Consider the following 13,614-nt stretch of genomic DNA (forward strand, 5'->3'; position numbering starts at 1 on the left):
GCATGATACTAGATGCTTTAATTTTTATAAGAAGGTAGCTGTTATTAATATGCCCATTTTACAGAAAATGACAATGACCCTTAAAATGGTTAAGCTAGTTGTCCAAACTTGACACTGGTCAAGTTGGGATTTAAATTTATGTTTGCTTAACTTAAAAGTCCATTCTTTTTATATTCAATACTAAGTCACACTACCACAAGGTAACAGAACACTTGAAACCTTGCTTCCACATCCTTTTTTATATTGTTATTGCTTCTAGCCTTCATCAAAGTATGACAAGCCTCAAAAAAGTAACAAAACACCAAGTTTATCTTCTTATAGAATGTGTTGTGAAATGTTTTTATTCTACTTTTGTTTTGAAGATATAGTTCTACTTCTGATTTTGCCAAGGCACTACAGAAAGGAAGACAAAAGTCACCACGTTATATTTATTAAATGAATGAAAGAATCCTGGAAGAGTGGAGAGGTGGGGTAAGAAAGCAAGGGGAAGGGGAGAGGGGGTACTCTGGGATTTTCTGCTTTCTACCGGGCTGGAAGTTCCCTGAAGATTCAGTGTTACAACATGACTGAGAAAGAGAAGCTGACAGAATGGATCCCTTCAGGACAAACACTAAGAGAACTGTATAAACTGTAGTGGGGGGAACACGGGTTAAAAGCTAGAAACAACAGAGTTTGACTTCTGTCTTTGCTAATTATGTTAACCTGAGCAAGACACTTAGCCTTGCTTAGCCTCAGTTTCCTCAAGAGAAAAATGTGGAAAATAATACCTGCTTCAAAAGAGAGGGCTTCAACTCTGCTGGCCAGAGTCTTTGTGCAAATTTGAAAATAGTTTTTCCTCTGGGTTGGTGAATTAGAAGAAAAGCTCCTTCTGAGTGAGACCAGACATAGGGACACAGGGTTTGGTGGAGAGGGAATGACACAATTATACAAGAAAAATAAGCTCTTTCCTCTGTGGCAAGTGGTAAGGAGAGCAGAGTTCAGGCTGGTTTTCAGATTCCTGATTCCTTCTAATGAGTACCACACAATGATGCATCTTGTTTGGGGCTGTGTGAAAACAAAATCACGTTCACAGAAGCATTCAGAGGGCTCCCCATGACTGTGAAACCTGGAGCTGGTAAGACAGCTTGAGAGGGAGAGACGGGGGAGGAGAGAAGAAAGAAAAGAAGGAATAGGGGAAGAGAGAGCCTGAAGAAGCAGATATGTTCAATCAAGGGGTCATGCCATATACAGGAGAATAGGAAACTCCTGAAATAATTTGCCAGGCTTTATGTCTATTTTTCTGAGGTGAGGGTCTATAGCTCTCAATTATAAAAGAGAAAGAGAAGAGGATGAAGAAATTGTGAAAGAAGTTTATGTATGTGTGAGAGGGGGAATAAAATCCTTCCCTACAGCCTCAAACATATGCTCTGGGGGGACAGGGAGCAATTAGGTAAATTTCAGTTAAGGCAGGTAAAGAGCTAGATAGCTTGAGATACAGACAGATATTATTTATTTCACAAAATCATTTACATGCAAGTCAGTTGCACCTAACTTTGGTCACAGTGAAGCTTTTCCTCCAACAACATTCTTCACTAATCCTGTCATGTTATTGGCAAGTAAATCACAGTAATTCTATATTTTTTTCTTGGAATTTACCAAGATAGGGCCTACACAGCTCCTGGGGATGAAGGTATATGGTGTGAGCTGTTACAAACAGCTGTGTGTCTCAGTGGTACCACTGTAGGCCACACATTACTTGTAAATGAATTTCTCAGTGTTATACATGGGCAGCCTTCAAGTTTAAACACATATGTTCTTCTAAAATATATTTGTAAGTTGGTTACAGGAAATTCCCAACACATTTTACTATAGCAGTAATTTTCCAAAAAGAAGGAATTAGGTTTGCAGGCCAGCCCACAAAACCCTATTTAATCTGTAATACGTTTGAAGTGGTGTCACAAATTCACGTTTCCAGGTCGAGTTCTGGCCTTGGCCTAAGCGACCTTATAGCCTGGAAGCATGAGAGTTGAGAGCTCTCTTTACACAGAATTTTAGAAACAGCCACACTTTCCTCTGGCACTGGCCCTGTGCCATGCCCCGAGGAGACCCCTCTCTCCAGCCCCAGTGTGCCTGTGACCAAGCTGGCCAGACCTTCTCTACCCCAAGCGTCTAGAATCTTGAGGACCTACTTCTCTTCCTTCCAGTGGAGCCTCTTCTCCTAAGGGAGCTTCCTCAGCTGAGTGTGGAGGACAAAGCAATACATAATTGATTAGATTTGTACTAAGGATGAATTATTTCTTAGTCACTAACTCCTTTCCTGCTCCAAATTCAGAAATTCAGCTAATTTTTTTCTAGAGCCAGTTCTGGCTTTTCGTATCTTTTTTCCTCCTCTTCTGAAGCTACATAGCTTATAAGTCTCACACTTTCCATAAAGGTCCCAGTGCAACCATGGCAAATGGCTCTGCTGTGGGCAGGGGAGAGGGAGGAGGGGCAGTGTGGGGAGAGTGCCTGAATTTGCAAAGCCCACCCTGGCACCCTGAGCGAGCTGGGCTCTGGCCTCTGGAGAGCACATCTTGTAGCCTGTTGGTTGCTGTCTTTCCAAGGCAGAGGTTTGGGACCTTGCTGTGTGGCAGATTCCCAGGCACCGCCTAGCCCTACTCATTTAGAATCTCTACGGGTCTCATCAAATATCTCTATTTTAAGTTTTTTTTTTTTTTTTCCTGAGCCCAGCTTCTTTTTCTGGAAGGACTTTCACATCTCCGATTGCTTAAGGATACCTCTATTTAGAAATTCCATTGGTGCTTCAAACCAGAGCTCCAAGAGCAAATCTGCTCAGTTGAGAGACAGTTTACTGGGGAAAGAAAGTGGAGATAGGAAAGCCAAGTTTATCTATGAACCTTAAGGAATATCTGCTGTCACATGATCATAGGAGGGGAAGACAAAGAACCAAAACAGAGACAGGAAAGGGGCAGGATAACAGCTTGCCTATGAAGTCAAAATTTTGAGACAGGTTTAGACAGTAATGTCAAAGCCTCTGAAAGGTCACTTGTTCTTAAGAATGTCTTCTTTACCCAGGCTCTCCCATCTTCCTCCAGCTAAACATGGAGTAAGCCCTGGCTATTTGCTCTCATCCACTTGATACAGACATTCAAACAATCCAATGGAAACTGGCAGGGGGTTAAAGATTTTCACTTTTCGAATGTCTCTTAGGCTTAACTATGCACAAAACCCTTTGATTAGTATCAACACAGTAAATGAACTGACTTGCTCCTACTGCCCATTGCCAATCCCTTCTCCACCCAGCAGTCAGAGTGATCCTTCCACAGTGTTATTCCTCTGCTTAAATCCCTCCAGTGGTTTCTTTTCATCGCACTGGAACTAATACCTGTACTTCAACAGGCTTGTGAGGCCCTGCACGACCTGGCCCTCCCCCATGTCCCTCACATCTGCTAGGCTTCGAGTCACATTGCCACTTCTGAGAACTCACCAAGCTCATTTATCACTTGTAAAACTCTTCCCTGACCCTTGGCATGGGAACCTCTACTTGTCTTCCTTTATGCATCATTTTGGAAGTTACTTTTACAACCACCCTTTCCAAAGCAGATATCCCTTCTTGCAGTCTCTACAACACCCCTTTACTTATTTAATATCTGTTATCACAATGTATAATTATTCTGGTTAGTTCTCTACTTTATTTATTTTGTTACTGTTTGTCTCTCTCATTAGAATGTAAGCTTCATGAGAAAAGGAATGTTTCAGATTCACCACTGTATCCCCAGGGTACATGCTGCTGCTGCTGCTAAGTCACTTCAGTCGTGTCCGACTCTGTGTGACCCCATAGACGGAAGCCCACCAGGCTCCCCCGTCCCTGGGATTCTCCAGGCAAGAACACTGGACCTTGCATATAGTAAATGCTCAACAAATAATTGTTAGTTAACTGAATTACCCAAAGCAAGTCATTCATCCACCCCACAGATACTTACTGAGTGGATACATGTACCAGATTCTGAGTATATAATAAAAGACAAGGCAGAAAAAATGTGAAGGAAACCCTGGACAAGGAAAAAAAAAGACAGTGCTTATATCTAGGAGTAATCCTATGATAATACAATAACTTACTGGGCTGCAAGCACATATTAATTTTTATTATGTGACAGACACGTCAGTACATTTGGTGCCACTAAACAACTAAGGAATATCTTGCCTGCTTTTTGATAGACTAAAGTATAGAGAATAAAGAAAGAAAAACATCAAGAGGGAAAAAAGAGGGGCGGGGCAGAGAGGAGAAGAAAAGGAGAAAATAGTCCAGAGATGTCTCTATTCTCAGAAAATTTGAAATTATCTTTAAAAACTTATAATAGAAGATAAGGTTAGAGTCATACTAAATTAAAAAAAAGAAAACACAAATTTGGTATGCTATTTCAAAGCAAACAATCCCCTAAGAAAGCTCTATATTTATTCTAATAATGTTGTTAATCCTGAAAACATTCCTGAAACTGCCATCTTCAAATTGCTGCCAGAGATAGTTTATTAAGCATACAAAAAAAAAAAGAAAACATTTTACATTATTTTTAATCCCCAATGATATTTCCCAGATTGATTTCCCATCATTCTCCTTGAACTTGCTTTCACTGGACCTATTGTTTTAAAAATCAAATTCATTCCTAAAGGTCAAAGATTCATCATACTGAGGATATTCTAAAACATGCACACTTAAGCCAATCCTCAGAAAAGAGTTCCAGAAATGTTTGAACAAAGATAGAATCTTCTCAATGACCACTATGAGGGAGACAGAATTCATCTGCATAAACAGCTAAATCTAATTAATCTGACATCACTGGAAGTGGGATATTCTGTACCTTTCATATACATAGAGTATATAGCTGATTTTAATCTTTCTGACGCAGTCATCATTATGGCCGTCAATTATTAACCCATACTATAAACATGGGCTTCCTCAGTGGCTCAGCAGAAGAGAATCCGCCTGCAACGGAGGAGACGTGTGTTCAATTCCTGGGGTGGGACGAGGCATGGCAACCCACTCCAGTATTCTTGCCTGGAGAATCCCATGGACAGAGGAGACTGGTGAGCTACAGTCCACAGAGTCACAAAGAGTTGGACATGACTGCAGTGACTGGGCATGCACAGCACACACGAGCTATAAACAAAGGGGCACTCGAGATTACTGGTATGTGTAGGGGTGCTTGTCTCTATTGCATATTGGGCCAAACTGCAATGCTTTTAAAGTTTTTGTTTGCACTTAGTTTTTCTTTCTTCTTATGCATGGTCAGTCTTTCAGCTGCCATCACTTCTTGTTACTATTAGTAAGTCTGGCTCTTGCAAATTTCCTGCTTATAAAATTACTGCTTCTAATATGTACTGGGATTAACAATGACAAAATTGTGAAATGGCAGAAGTGGGGGTGGGATGAAGACTCACAGAACTACAAGATGCAACACCTTAGCGAGAGGCATATTACTGGTGTAGCAGGGTGGAGTAATAAGTGGTGGGTGGCAATAAGCTCTGCAATTGTTCATCTGACTCAACCAAAGAGAAGTAAATGAATACTATCTCAGGGGAGACAAGACATAAACCTTGTTCCTCTGTGAACTAGACAGACCTCTGACTAGTCTGGAGTAGACACAGATACAATCCGGGGCATAGTGTCAGTGAGAAAGTTCGGAGACAATGAACCTAATTCTAAGGTGCCTGCTATCCATTTCTGTGGCCTCACTCCCAAACTCCACCTCTGGGAGCAAACAGCTGCCCTCAGAAAGAATGAAAACAAGACTATAAATCTTCTAAATAGAAAGCAGTCAAATACTCATAAAATAAAATGAAAAATGACAGAAAAAATGAAAAACAAATATCTAATTATGCCTTCTGTACACAGAGAATAATACAAGACAAAAATTCTTATCCTCATGAAACTTGTATTCTTATGGAATATGTAAATGGTATAATACCTCCCATTAAAGACTCCTAAATTTAATAAAAGTCAACAAAACCCCTAGCATTATACTATATACCAATATGAATTCAAAACAAAAGGAAAACCCCTAACATTATGCTATATACCAATATGGATTTAAAACAAAAGGATTCAAATAAAAAAGATATTATCAGGCAAATGAAAATTGAAAGAAAGCACGGTTGAGATATTAAGTACAGATAAGTAAAGACAAAGTAACTGAGCAAAAATATCTAGGATGGTTGGAGGAATATGCTTCTTAGCATCTTTGATATTAACTCAATACCAGAGGTATCTTTGCTTTTGGGGAGTCTTCAGTACGAGGTGTTGACAAACAACAAAGAGAGAAGAAAAGTAGGAACTTATAAAGGAAAAAGTGATAAAGAGATTTTTTTCTGTTGGAAGATGATAGAATCCAACAATTACTGGCCAAAGTGAAATTCAGTAGTATGAGTACCACACATGATCTTTTCGATTCAACAAAAATCTAACACCAAATGCCATGTGGGTTCCATCCTACTTGCACTTACTCAGTGAAGTTAAGCAAGTTTTGGGCTTCAGTTTAATCACCTGTAAAATGAGGTGGAAAGATAGAATGACCTTTCACGTGAAATGTATCTTTAGTCTTGGATCTCACTGTTATCAAAATATATAGGACCCTGAGGCTTTAAATTGGAGAAGGAAACGGTAACCCACTCCAGTATTCTTGCCTGGAGAATCCCATGGACGGAGAAGCCTGGTAGGCTACAGTCCATGGGGTCGCAAAGAGTCGGACACGACTGAGTGACTGAATGGAACGGAGGCTTTAAATATATATGTGTTACTGACTTAAACATAAAATATATTTGGAAGAAATTATTCTTGACTGTACCTTTCACTTTTCAGTGTTACAACATCTTCCTTTGTCTGATTCAGAAGAGTTTTGGTTATTTCCAGTTCATTTTCTGCAAGATTAATTCTTCTTTTTAAGTCATCTTCTTGCCTTTCTTTTGCAGTCAGTTCTTCCTGTAAAGTTTTATATATTTGTTGACAAGTCATTAAAGAGTCTTCTTTTTCTTTAAGCAATCTGGTGTGCCTAAAATGGAATAAGGAAAAAACCCCAACCAATATGCATTTAATACTATATTTTTATGTTTATCAAAAATATATAAACATCTCATTTAAAAATAAAGAGTATAACTTTAATTTTTAAAATAAGAATGCTACATAAATAGATAGTTCTGTGATTTAAAAATTTTCCTATCTAGGCAGAGGCAAAAATCATTGAACAGCTTTAATACATTATAAACTAGGGTTAGGTACTGTTTACACAAGCAATACTACAAAAAAAAGTTAAGTACATTTTAAATATTATCTAAAATATGGTTTCAAATTCAATTACTAAAAATATTAAATAAAAAATTTGCAATGTGTACCGTGAGTCAGCAATAATGGATTCAAACTTCAGTTTTCTAAGTTCTCTTTGACACTCATCAGCTTCATTAGATTTATTCCTAAAATAATACAAAATAGGTTCAAATATTTTATTTCAAAATAGTTCAAGTGAAAATGTTTTCCCTTTTGTTAAGATATATTTTCCTTTATTACTTTTCTTATCTTTATATTCTACTTGTTACATATACAGATTTCCTTAAAATTAGAATACATACTTGAAGGGTTTCTGTTTGCCAAAAATACCTTAGTCTGTTAGTCCAACTACATGTGTTTTTCTATATCATTATTTTATTTATCCATTAAAATTTCTTAGCATCTTTATATTACCATTTCTTTAAAGAAATAAATATTCAGTCCATTTCTGTACTGGCCAAGTAATCTCCTATTAGGCAGATCTGCATTTCAATAAAATGTCTAAACTTTACGAGTCCCTTGGACTTCAAGGAGATCCAACCAGTCCATCCTAAAGGAGATCAGTCCTGGGTGTTCATTGGAAGGACTGATGCTGAAACTGAAATTCCAATACTTTGGCCACCTCATGAGAAGAACTGATTCACTGGAACAGACTCTGATGCTGGGAGGGATTGGGGGCAGGAGGAGACCGGGGATGACAGAGGATGAGATGGCTGGATGGCATCACCGACTCAATGAACATGAGTTTGGGTAAACTCCGGGAGTTGGTGATGGACAGGCCTGGTGTGCTGCGATTCATGGGGTCGCAAAGAGTCAGACATGACTGAGTGACTGAACTGAACTGAAAAGAGGAAAGAAAAGAAAAACCCCTATGTGCAAGTGTCCAAAAGCAGGACGATTCTGGAGGAAAGCTGATACTTCCAATGAGGTGACAGCCATAGGGTCAGGTTTTTGTTTTTTGTTTTTAAATATTGTTAAGCCTGAGGGCAGGCCCCAGACTGCACCATACAGGAGAACCAAAATTCTAGTAGAAAACTCACAGTCATTCTGGCTTGAAGAACTATGGGACAGTGTTTGAGGACAACCACAGCTGCTGGGAGGTAAAGACTGAACCCTGAATGGGAGCGACCCAGAGAGAGGGAATCCCAAATACTGCTTTTAAACTCTGTCTGTATGTCTGGCTGAGCCCTGAACTACAGGTGACCTGGGGAAGATGCCAAGCAGCCTAATTAAAGATGAAAGAACTGAACTGAGAGTTGAGCTGTTGCCATAGAAACAGAGTTGTGGTTTTAGGCCTACCAAATTAATTGCCTATTTAAAGCCACACAATCCCTTCCCCACCACCACATCAACAGTATTTGGAGAAATATAACAGAATCTAAAATTTCTGTAACATAACATTCACAAAGTTTACAATATTTTTTTAAAAATTACTCAACATAGGAAGAAACAGAAAAGCAGGACCTATTCTAAAGAGAAAAGACTGTTAAAAGGGACTGACTCTGAGATGACCCAGATATTGAAATTAGCACTGTTATAATTCTGTTTGAAGACATAAAGGAAAATCTACTCTAGTTCTTGAAAAGGTAAAAAAATCTCAGCAGAGAAATAAAAACCATTAAAAACAACAAAATGAGTTAGGGGGTCTGAGATGGACATGAACACACTGCTATATATAAGTGGATAACCAACGAGAGCCAATGAATAGCACAGGGAACTCTGTTCAATATTACATGGCAGCCTGGATGAGAGGGGAGTTTAGGGGAGAATAGATACATGTATACATTTGGCTGAGTTGCTCTGCTGTGGACTTTAAACTATCATAACATTTTTAATTGACTATACTTCAATATACAATAAAAAGTTAAAAGAAATGAAAAAAAATTAAAAATAGAATGAAATGGAAATTCTAAAACAAAATAAATATTTGTCTTGATCTTATATGATTGGGTTTGTAACAATATTCAAAAAGTTAACATATTAAGAAAGATTAATATTCTAGTTTGTATAGGCTTCTCATTAATAATTACATGAATATACTTTAGCTTTATAAGCTATTTTAATAAGTTTATGAATGTACAAATAAATGTTAGATTATTAATGAGTTTGCCCTACTTGCAGAGTAACTAATTCCTAATATACAATGAACATGAACAGCATTCATTTATTTTCTTTTCTACTGTAAAATATGACAAAATTGTAAGCTGCAGAAAATTAGGTAAACTATATAATGAATTATTATGAGGAAACTCTAATTACTACCATCCAGGTAAAAAAATAAAACCTCATCAGCTAGCCTAGAAGCTTCATACCCTCGACCCAATCATAGTCAACTCCCTCTCCCCTAAATTGATCATTCTCATGAATTTTATGGTAATCACTTTGATTTTCTTTGGAGTTGTATTGCCCAAGTTTTATCCCTAAACACTATACTTTAATTCTTTTTCTTTTTATAAAAAAATTTTTAGAACATGTTTATTATCTACTTTTTGTAAAATAGCTTATTTAAGTATTATACTAAGATACAATTGTTGTTGTTGTTCAGTCACTCAGCCATGTTGGACTCATTTTGACCCCATGAACTACAGCATGCTAAGTCTTCCCTGTCCTTCACCATCTCCCAGAGCTTCCTCAAACTCATGTCCATTGAGTTGGTGATGCCATCCAATCATCTCATCCTCTGTCATCCTCTTCTCCTCCTGCCTTCAATCTCTCCCAGGATCAGGGTCTCTTCCGATGAGTTGGCTCTTAGGATCAAGCGGTCAAAGTATTGGAGCTTCAGCATCAGAATCAGTCCTTCCAATGAATATTCAAGATTGATTTCCTTTAGAATTGACTGGTTTGATGTCCTTGCAATCCATGAGACTCTCAATCAAGTCTTCTCCAACACCACAGTTCAAAAGCATCAATTCTTTGGCACTCAGCCTCATTCTTTATGGTCCAACACTCACATACATACATGACTACTGGAAAAATTATAGCTTTGACTAGACAGACTTTTGTTGGCAAAGTAATGTCTCTGCTTTTTAATATGCTGTCTAGGTTTGTCATAGCTTTTCTTCCAAGGAGCAAACATCTTTTAATTTCATGGCTACAGTCACCATCTGCAGTGATTTTGGAGCCCAAGAAAATAAAAGTCTGTCACTGTTTCCATTGTTTCCCCATCTATTTGCCATGGAGTGATGGGACCAGATGCCATGATCTTAGTTTTTTGAATGTTGAGTTTTAAGCCAGCTTTTTCACTCTCCTCTTTCCCTTTCATCAAGAGGCTCTTTATACAGCCTTGATGTACTTCTTTCCTAATTTGGAACCAGTCCATTGTTCCACGTCCAGTTCTAACTGTTGCTTCCTGACCTGCATACATATTTCTCTGGAGACAGGTCAGGTGGTCTGGTATTCCCATCTCTTGAAGAATTTTCCCCAGTTAGTTGTGATCCACACAGCCAATGGCTTTAGTGTAGTCCATGAAGCAGATGTTTTCCTGGAATTCTCTTGCCTTTTCTATGATCCAACGGATGTTGGCAATTTGATCCCTGGTTCCTCTGCCTTTTCTAAATCCCGCTTGATCATCTGAAAGCTCTCAGTTCACATACTGTTGAAGCCTAGCTTGGAGAATTTTGAGCATTACTTTGCTAGCATGTGAAGTAAGTACAATTGTGTGGTAGTTTGAACATTCTTTGGCACTGCCCTTCTTTGGGATTGGAATGAAAATTGACTTTATCCAGTCCTGTGGCCACTGCTGAGTTTTTCAAATTTGCTGGCATATTGAGGGCAGCACTTTCACAGCATCATCTTTTAGGATTTGAAATAGCTCAGCTGGAATTCCATCACCTCCACTAGCTTTGTTCACAGTGATGCTTCCTAAGGTCAGCTTGACTTTGCACTCCAAGATGTCTGACTGTAGTTGAGTGATCATAGAACACTCAATAAGATAACATACGATGCTGTGCTGTGCTGTGCTTAGTTGCTCAGTCATGTCCAACTCTTTGTGACCCCATGGACTGTAGCCTGCCAGGCTCCTCTGTCCATGGGATTCTTCAGGCAAAAATACCAGAGTCGGTTGCCATGCCATCCTCCAGGGAATCTTCCCAATCCAAGGATCAAGCTCCAGTCAACTGCATTGCGGGTGGATTCTTTACCAGCTGAGCCACCAGGGAAGCCCAAGAATACTGGAGTGGGTAGCCTATCCCTTTTCCAGGGGATCTTCCCGACCCAGGAATTGAATTGGGGTCTCCTGCATTGCAGGTGGATTCTTTAACAGCTGAGCTACCAGAGAAGCCCCTAACATACAACAAACTCACACAATGTGAAAGATTTGACATATGTATAAAAACTGTCTCTAAAATCAAGTAACACTTGAGCATATTTAGAGCCTAGATACTGGTCTCTAATACCATTCCCACTCAAAGGAACCAGGACTGTTCAGAGAAACGGCTGATTCCAAGGCTGTGGCAGAGTAGGTATTCCTCAAACGGTTTTTATAATGAAAGTAAGGAAGTACTTATTAAAGATGATGGGATTGTGTTCCAGCATTGTAAGAATCAACTTGAAGGGGCCCCCACTAGTGAATTTGTGTGCCAAAGTAATTAAGTACAGTAATGATTGGTGAACCATTGAACAAAATAAAGTTCAGGAATCCATACCAATAATTGATAAATAATGGGAAGAAGGGAGGCTCTTATTTAAAGTAGAATGAAGAGGGCTCACTAATAAATGAGGAGGGAGATCTGGAGTTGGAAAAATCATCTAACAACTGGATAAGGACTGGATGAGGCAAAAATCATGAATGGATGCTGCATTTATGGATAAATGTTGATGAAAATCAGAGCATGTGTATGTATTTAAAGTGTCTCTTATAGACTGTTTACTGGCTGAAACAGAACAGAAACCCTCAGCAATAACCCTCAGTGAAAGAACTAAGCTCTACTTTGACCAGGTGATCAAAATGAACATCACCAGTGAGAAGCAGATGCTCATGTGCCTCCAGCTGTGACGCCCTGAGAAGTGCTTGTGCTCACCTATGTGGTTTGCTGGCTGAGAGTACATATCCTTAATCCAATCAAAAGGAAATGCAAAATGGAAAAAATTTTATTTAAAAAAAGTATGAAGGGTTCTTCAAAAATGTCTATGTCATAAAAAGATATAGCCATTTGAAAACTAAATGTATTATGCAATGACATGGGAAAATATCCTGGATATATTACTAAGTGAAAATATGTTTAAAATATACATTAATTTGAAAAATGGACTACAAGGATATATCAAAATATAAAGACGATGTTTTTTATATTTCTGTATTTGACAAGTTTTATGCATTTACTTTGAAATCAAACAAAAATGTTCCTTTTAGAAATGCTTTGAGACTCAGCAGCCCTAACCACAACTTTCACTTTATGTTCAGACACATACACTTTTCTGAAACTAGAGGCAGGGACAGCAGAACAATTTTAAGTGGTTATTTTACTTTGTGGACAATTAATTTTGGCTGCAATTTGGAAAAAAAGCTCCCTGGGGAGTCTACCATCCCAAGAACTCTCTTCACTATGGTCATCTCCCACCCCCATGCCACTCTTTTTATGGTCTGCCCTTCACTGTCCAATTGTTATGGTCACCTTCATTAGAATGGGAGGAATTGGAAGGAATAGAAAGAATGCCTACATCTCTTTAAACACACATTCCTTCTTTTACTCTCAATAAATAGTGTTAATCCTTTCTCTTCAACTGCTTTGAATAAGCCTAAGGAAAGGCCCCTGTTGCTCCTGCCAATCAAAGCAAAGGAAATAAGATAGAATAATTGGATATTGTCCTCTAATTTGAAAGGCAAGGGTCTTACGTTCCACTCGTTTATGTGAAATAGCTATTCTTAAACTGCTTTCTTGATATTTCCATTTTGTTGTCCAAAAAGCATCTCAAATCTAACAGATCAAAAGTATTGTTTTTTATTTCCCTCACCAGCATGTCTATTTCTTTTACAGATTCCCCCACTTCAATAAACGGCACCAACACATAATGATAATAATAGTAACACCTTACATATCTCACACTACCCTTAAACCAGACCTTATTCAGCCCTTGTTACAGTAGAGGAAACTGAGAACAGAGGTAAGTAATATGCCCAACGTGACATAACCGCTAAGTAGTACTGCTAGGATTTGAACCCCAGCACTCTCCATCTGGCTTCTAGGCTGTTAGTCACTGTACTCTATTGCCTCTAAACTGTCTACCCAGATGCTGAAAAGCCCCAAACCTCATTCTTTATTATTTCCTTTCTTTTCCAGTCCTCTTGCTTCCCAACCATATCCACTCCATCAGTAAAT

At 38.5% G+C, this 13,614-nt stretch overlaps 1 protein-coding gene across 1 annotated transcript in view; it reads right to left on the reverse strand.

Annotated features, from left to right (window-relative positions):
• The window catches only part of LEKR1 (leucine, glutamate and lysine rich 1), a 237,816-nt gene that overhangs the window by 75,114 nt on the left and 149,088 nt on the right, over positions 1 to 13,614 (reverse strand). The window contains exons 7-8 of the mRNA XM_055411122.2: positions 7,366 to 7,443; positions 6,822 to 7,025 (exon numbers count right to left, since the gene is read on the reverse strand). Coding sequence (XP_055267097.2) covers positions 6,822 to 7,025; positions 7,366 to 7,443 — 282 coding nt within the window. The remainder of the gene's footprint in view (positions 1 to 6,821; positions 7,026 to 7,365; positions 7,444 to 13,614) is intronic.

The sequence above is a fragment of the Moschus berezovskii genome, chromosome 1, assembly GCF_049115385.1.
Source record: "Moschus berezovskii isolate FMDL1 chromosome 1, NW_MosBer_1.0, whole genome shotgun sequence".
Lineage (NCBI taxonomy): Eukaryota > Metazoa > Chordata > Mammalia > Artiodactyla > Moschidae > Moschus > Moschus berezovskii.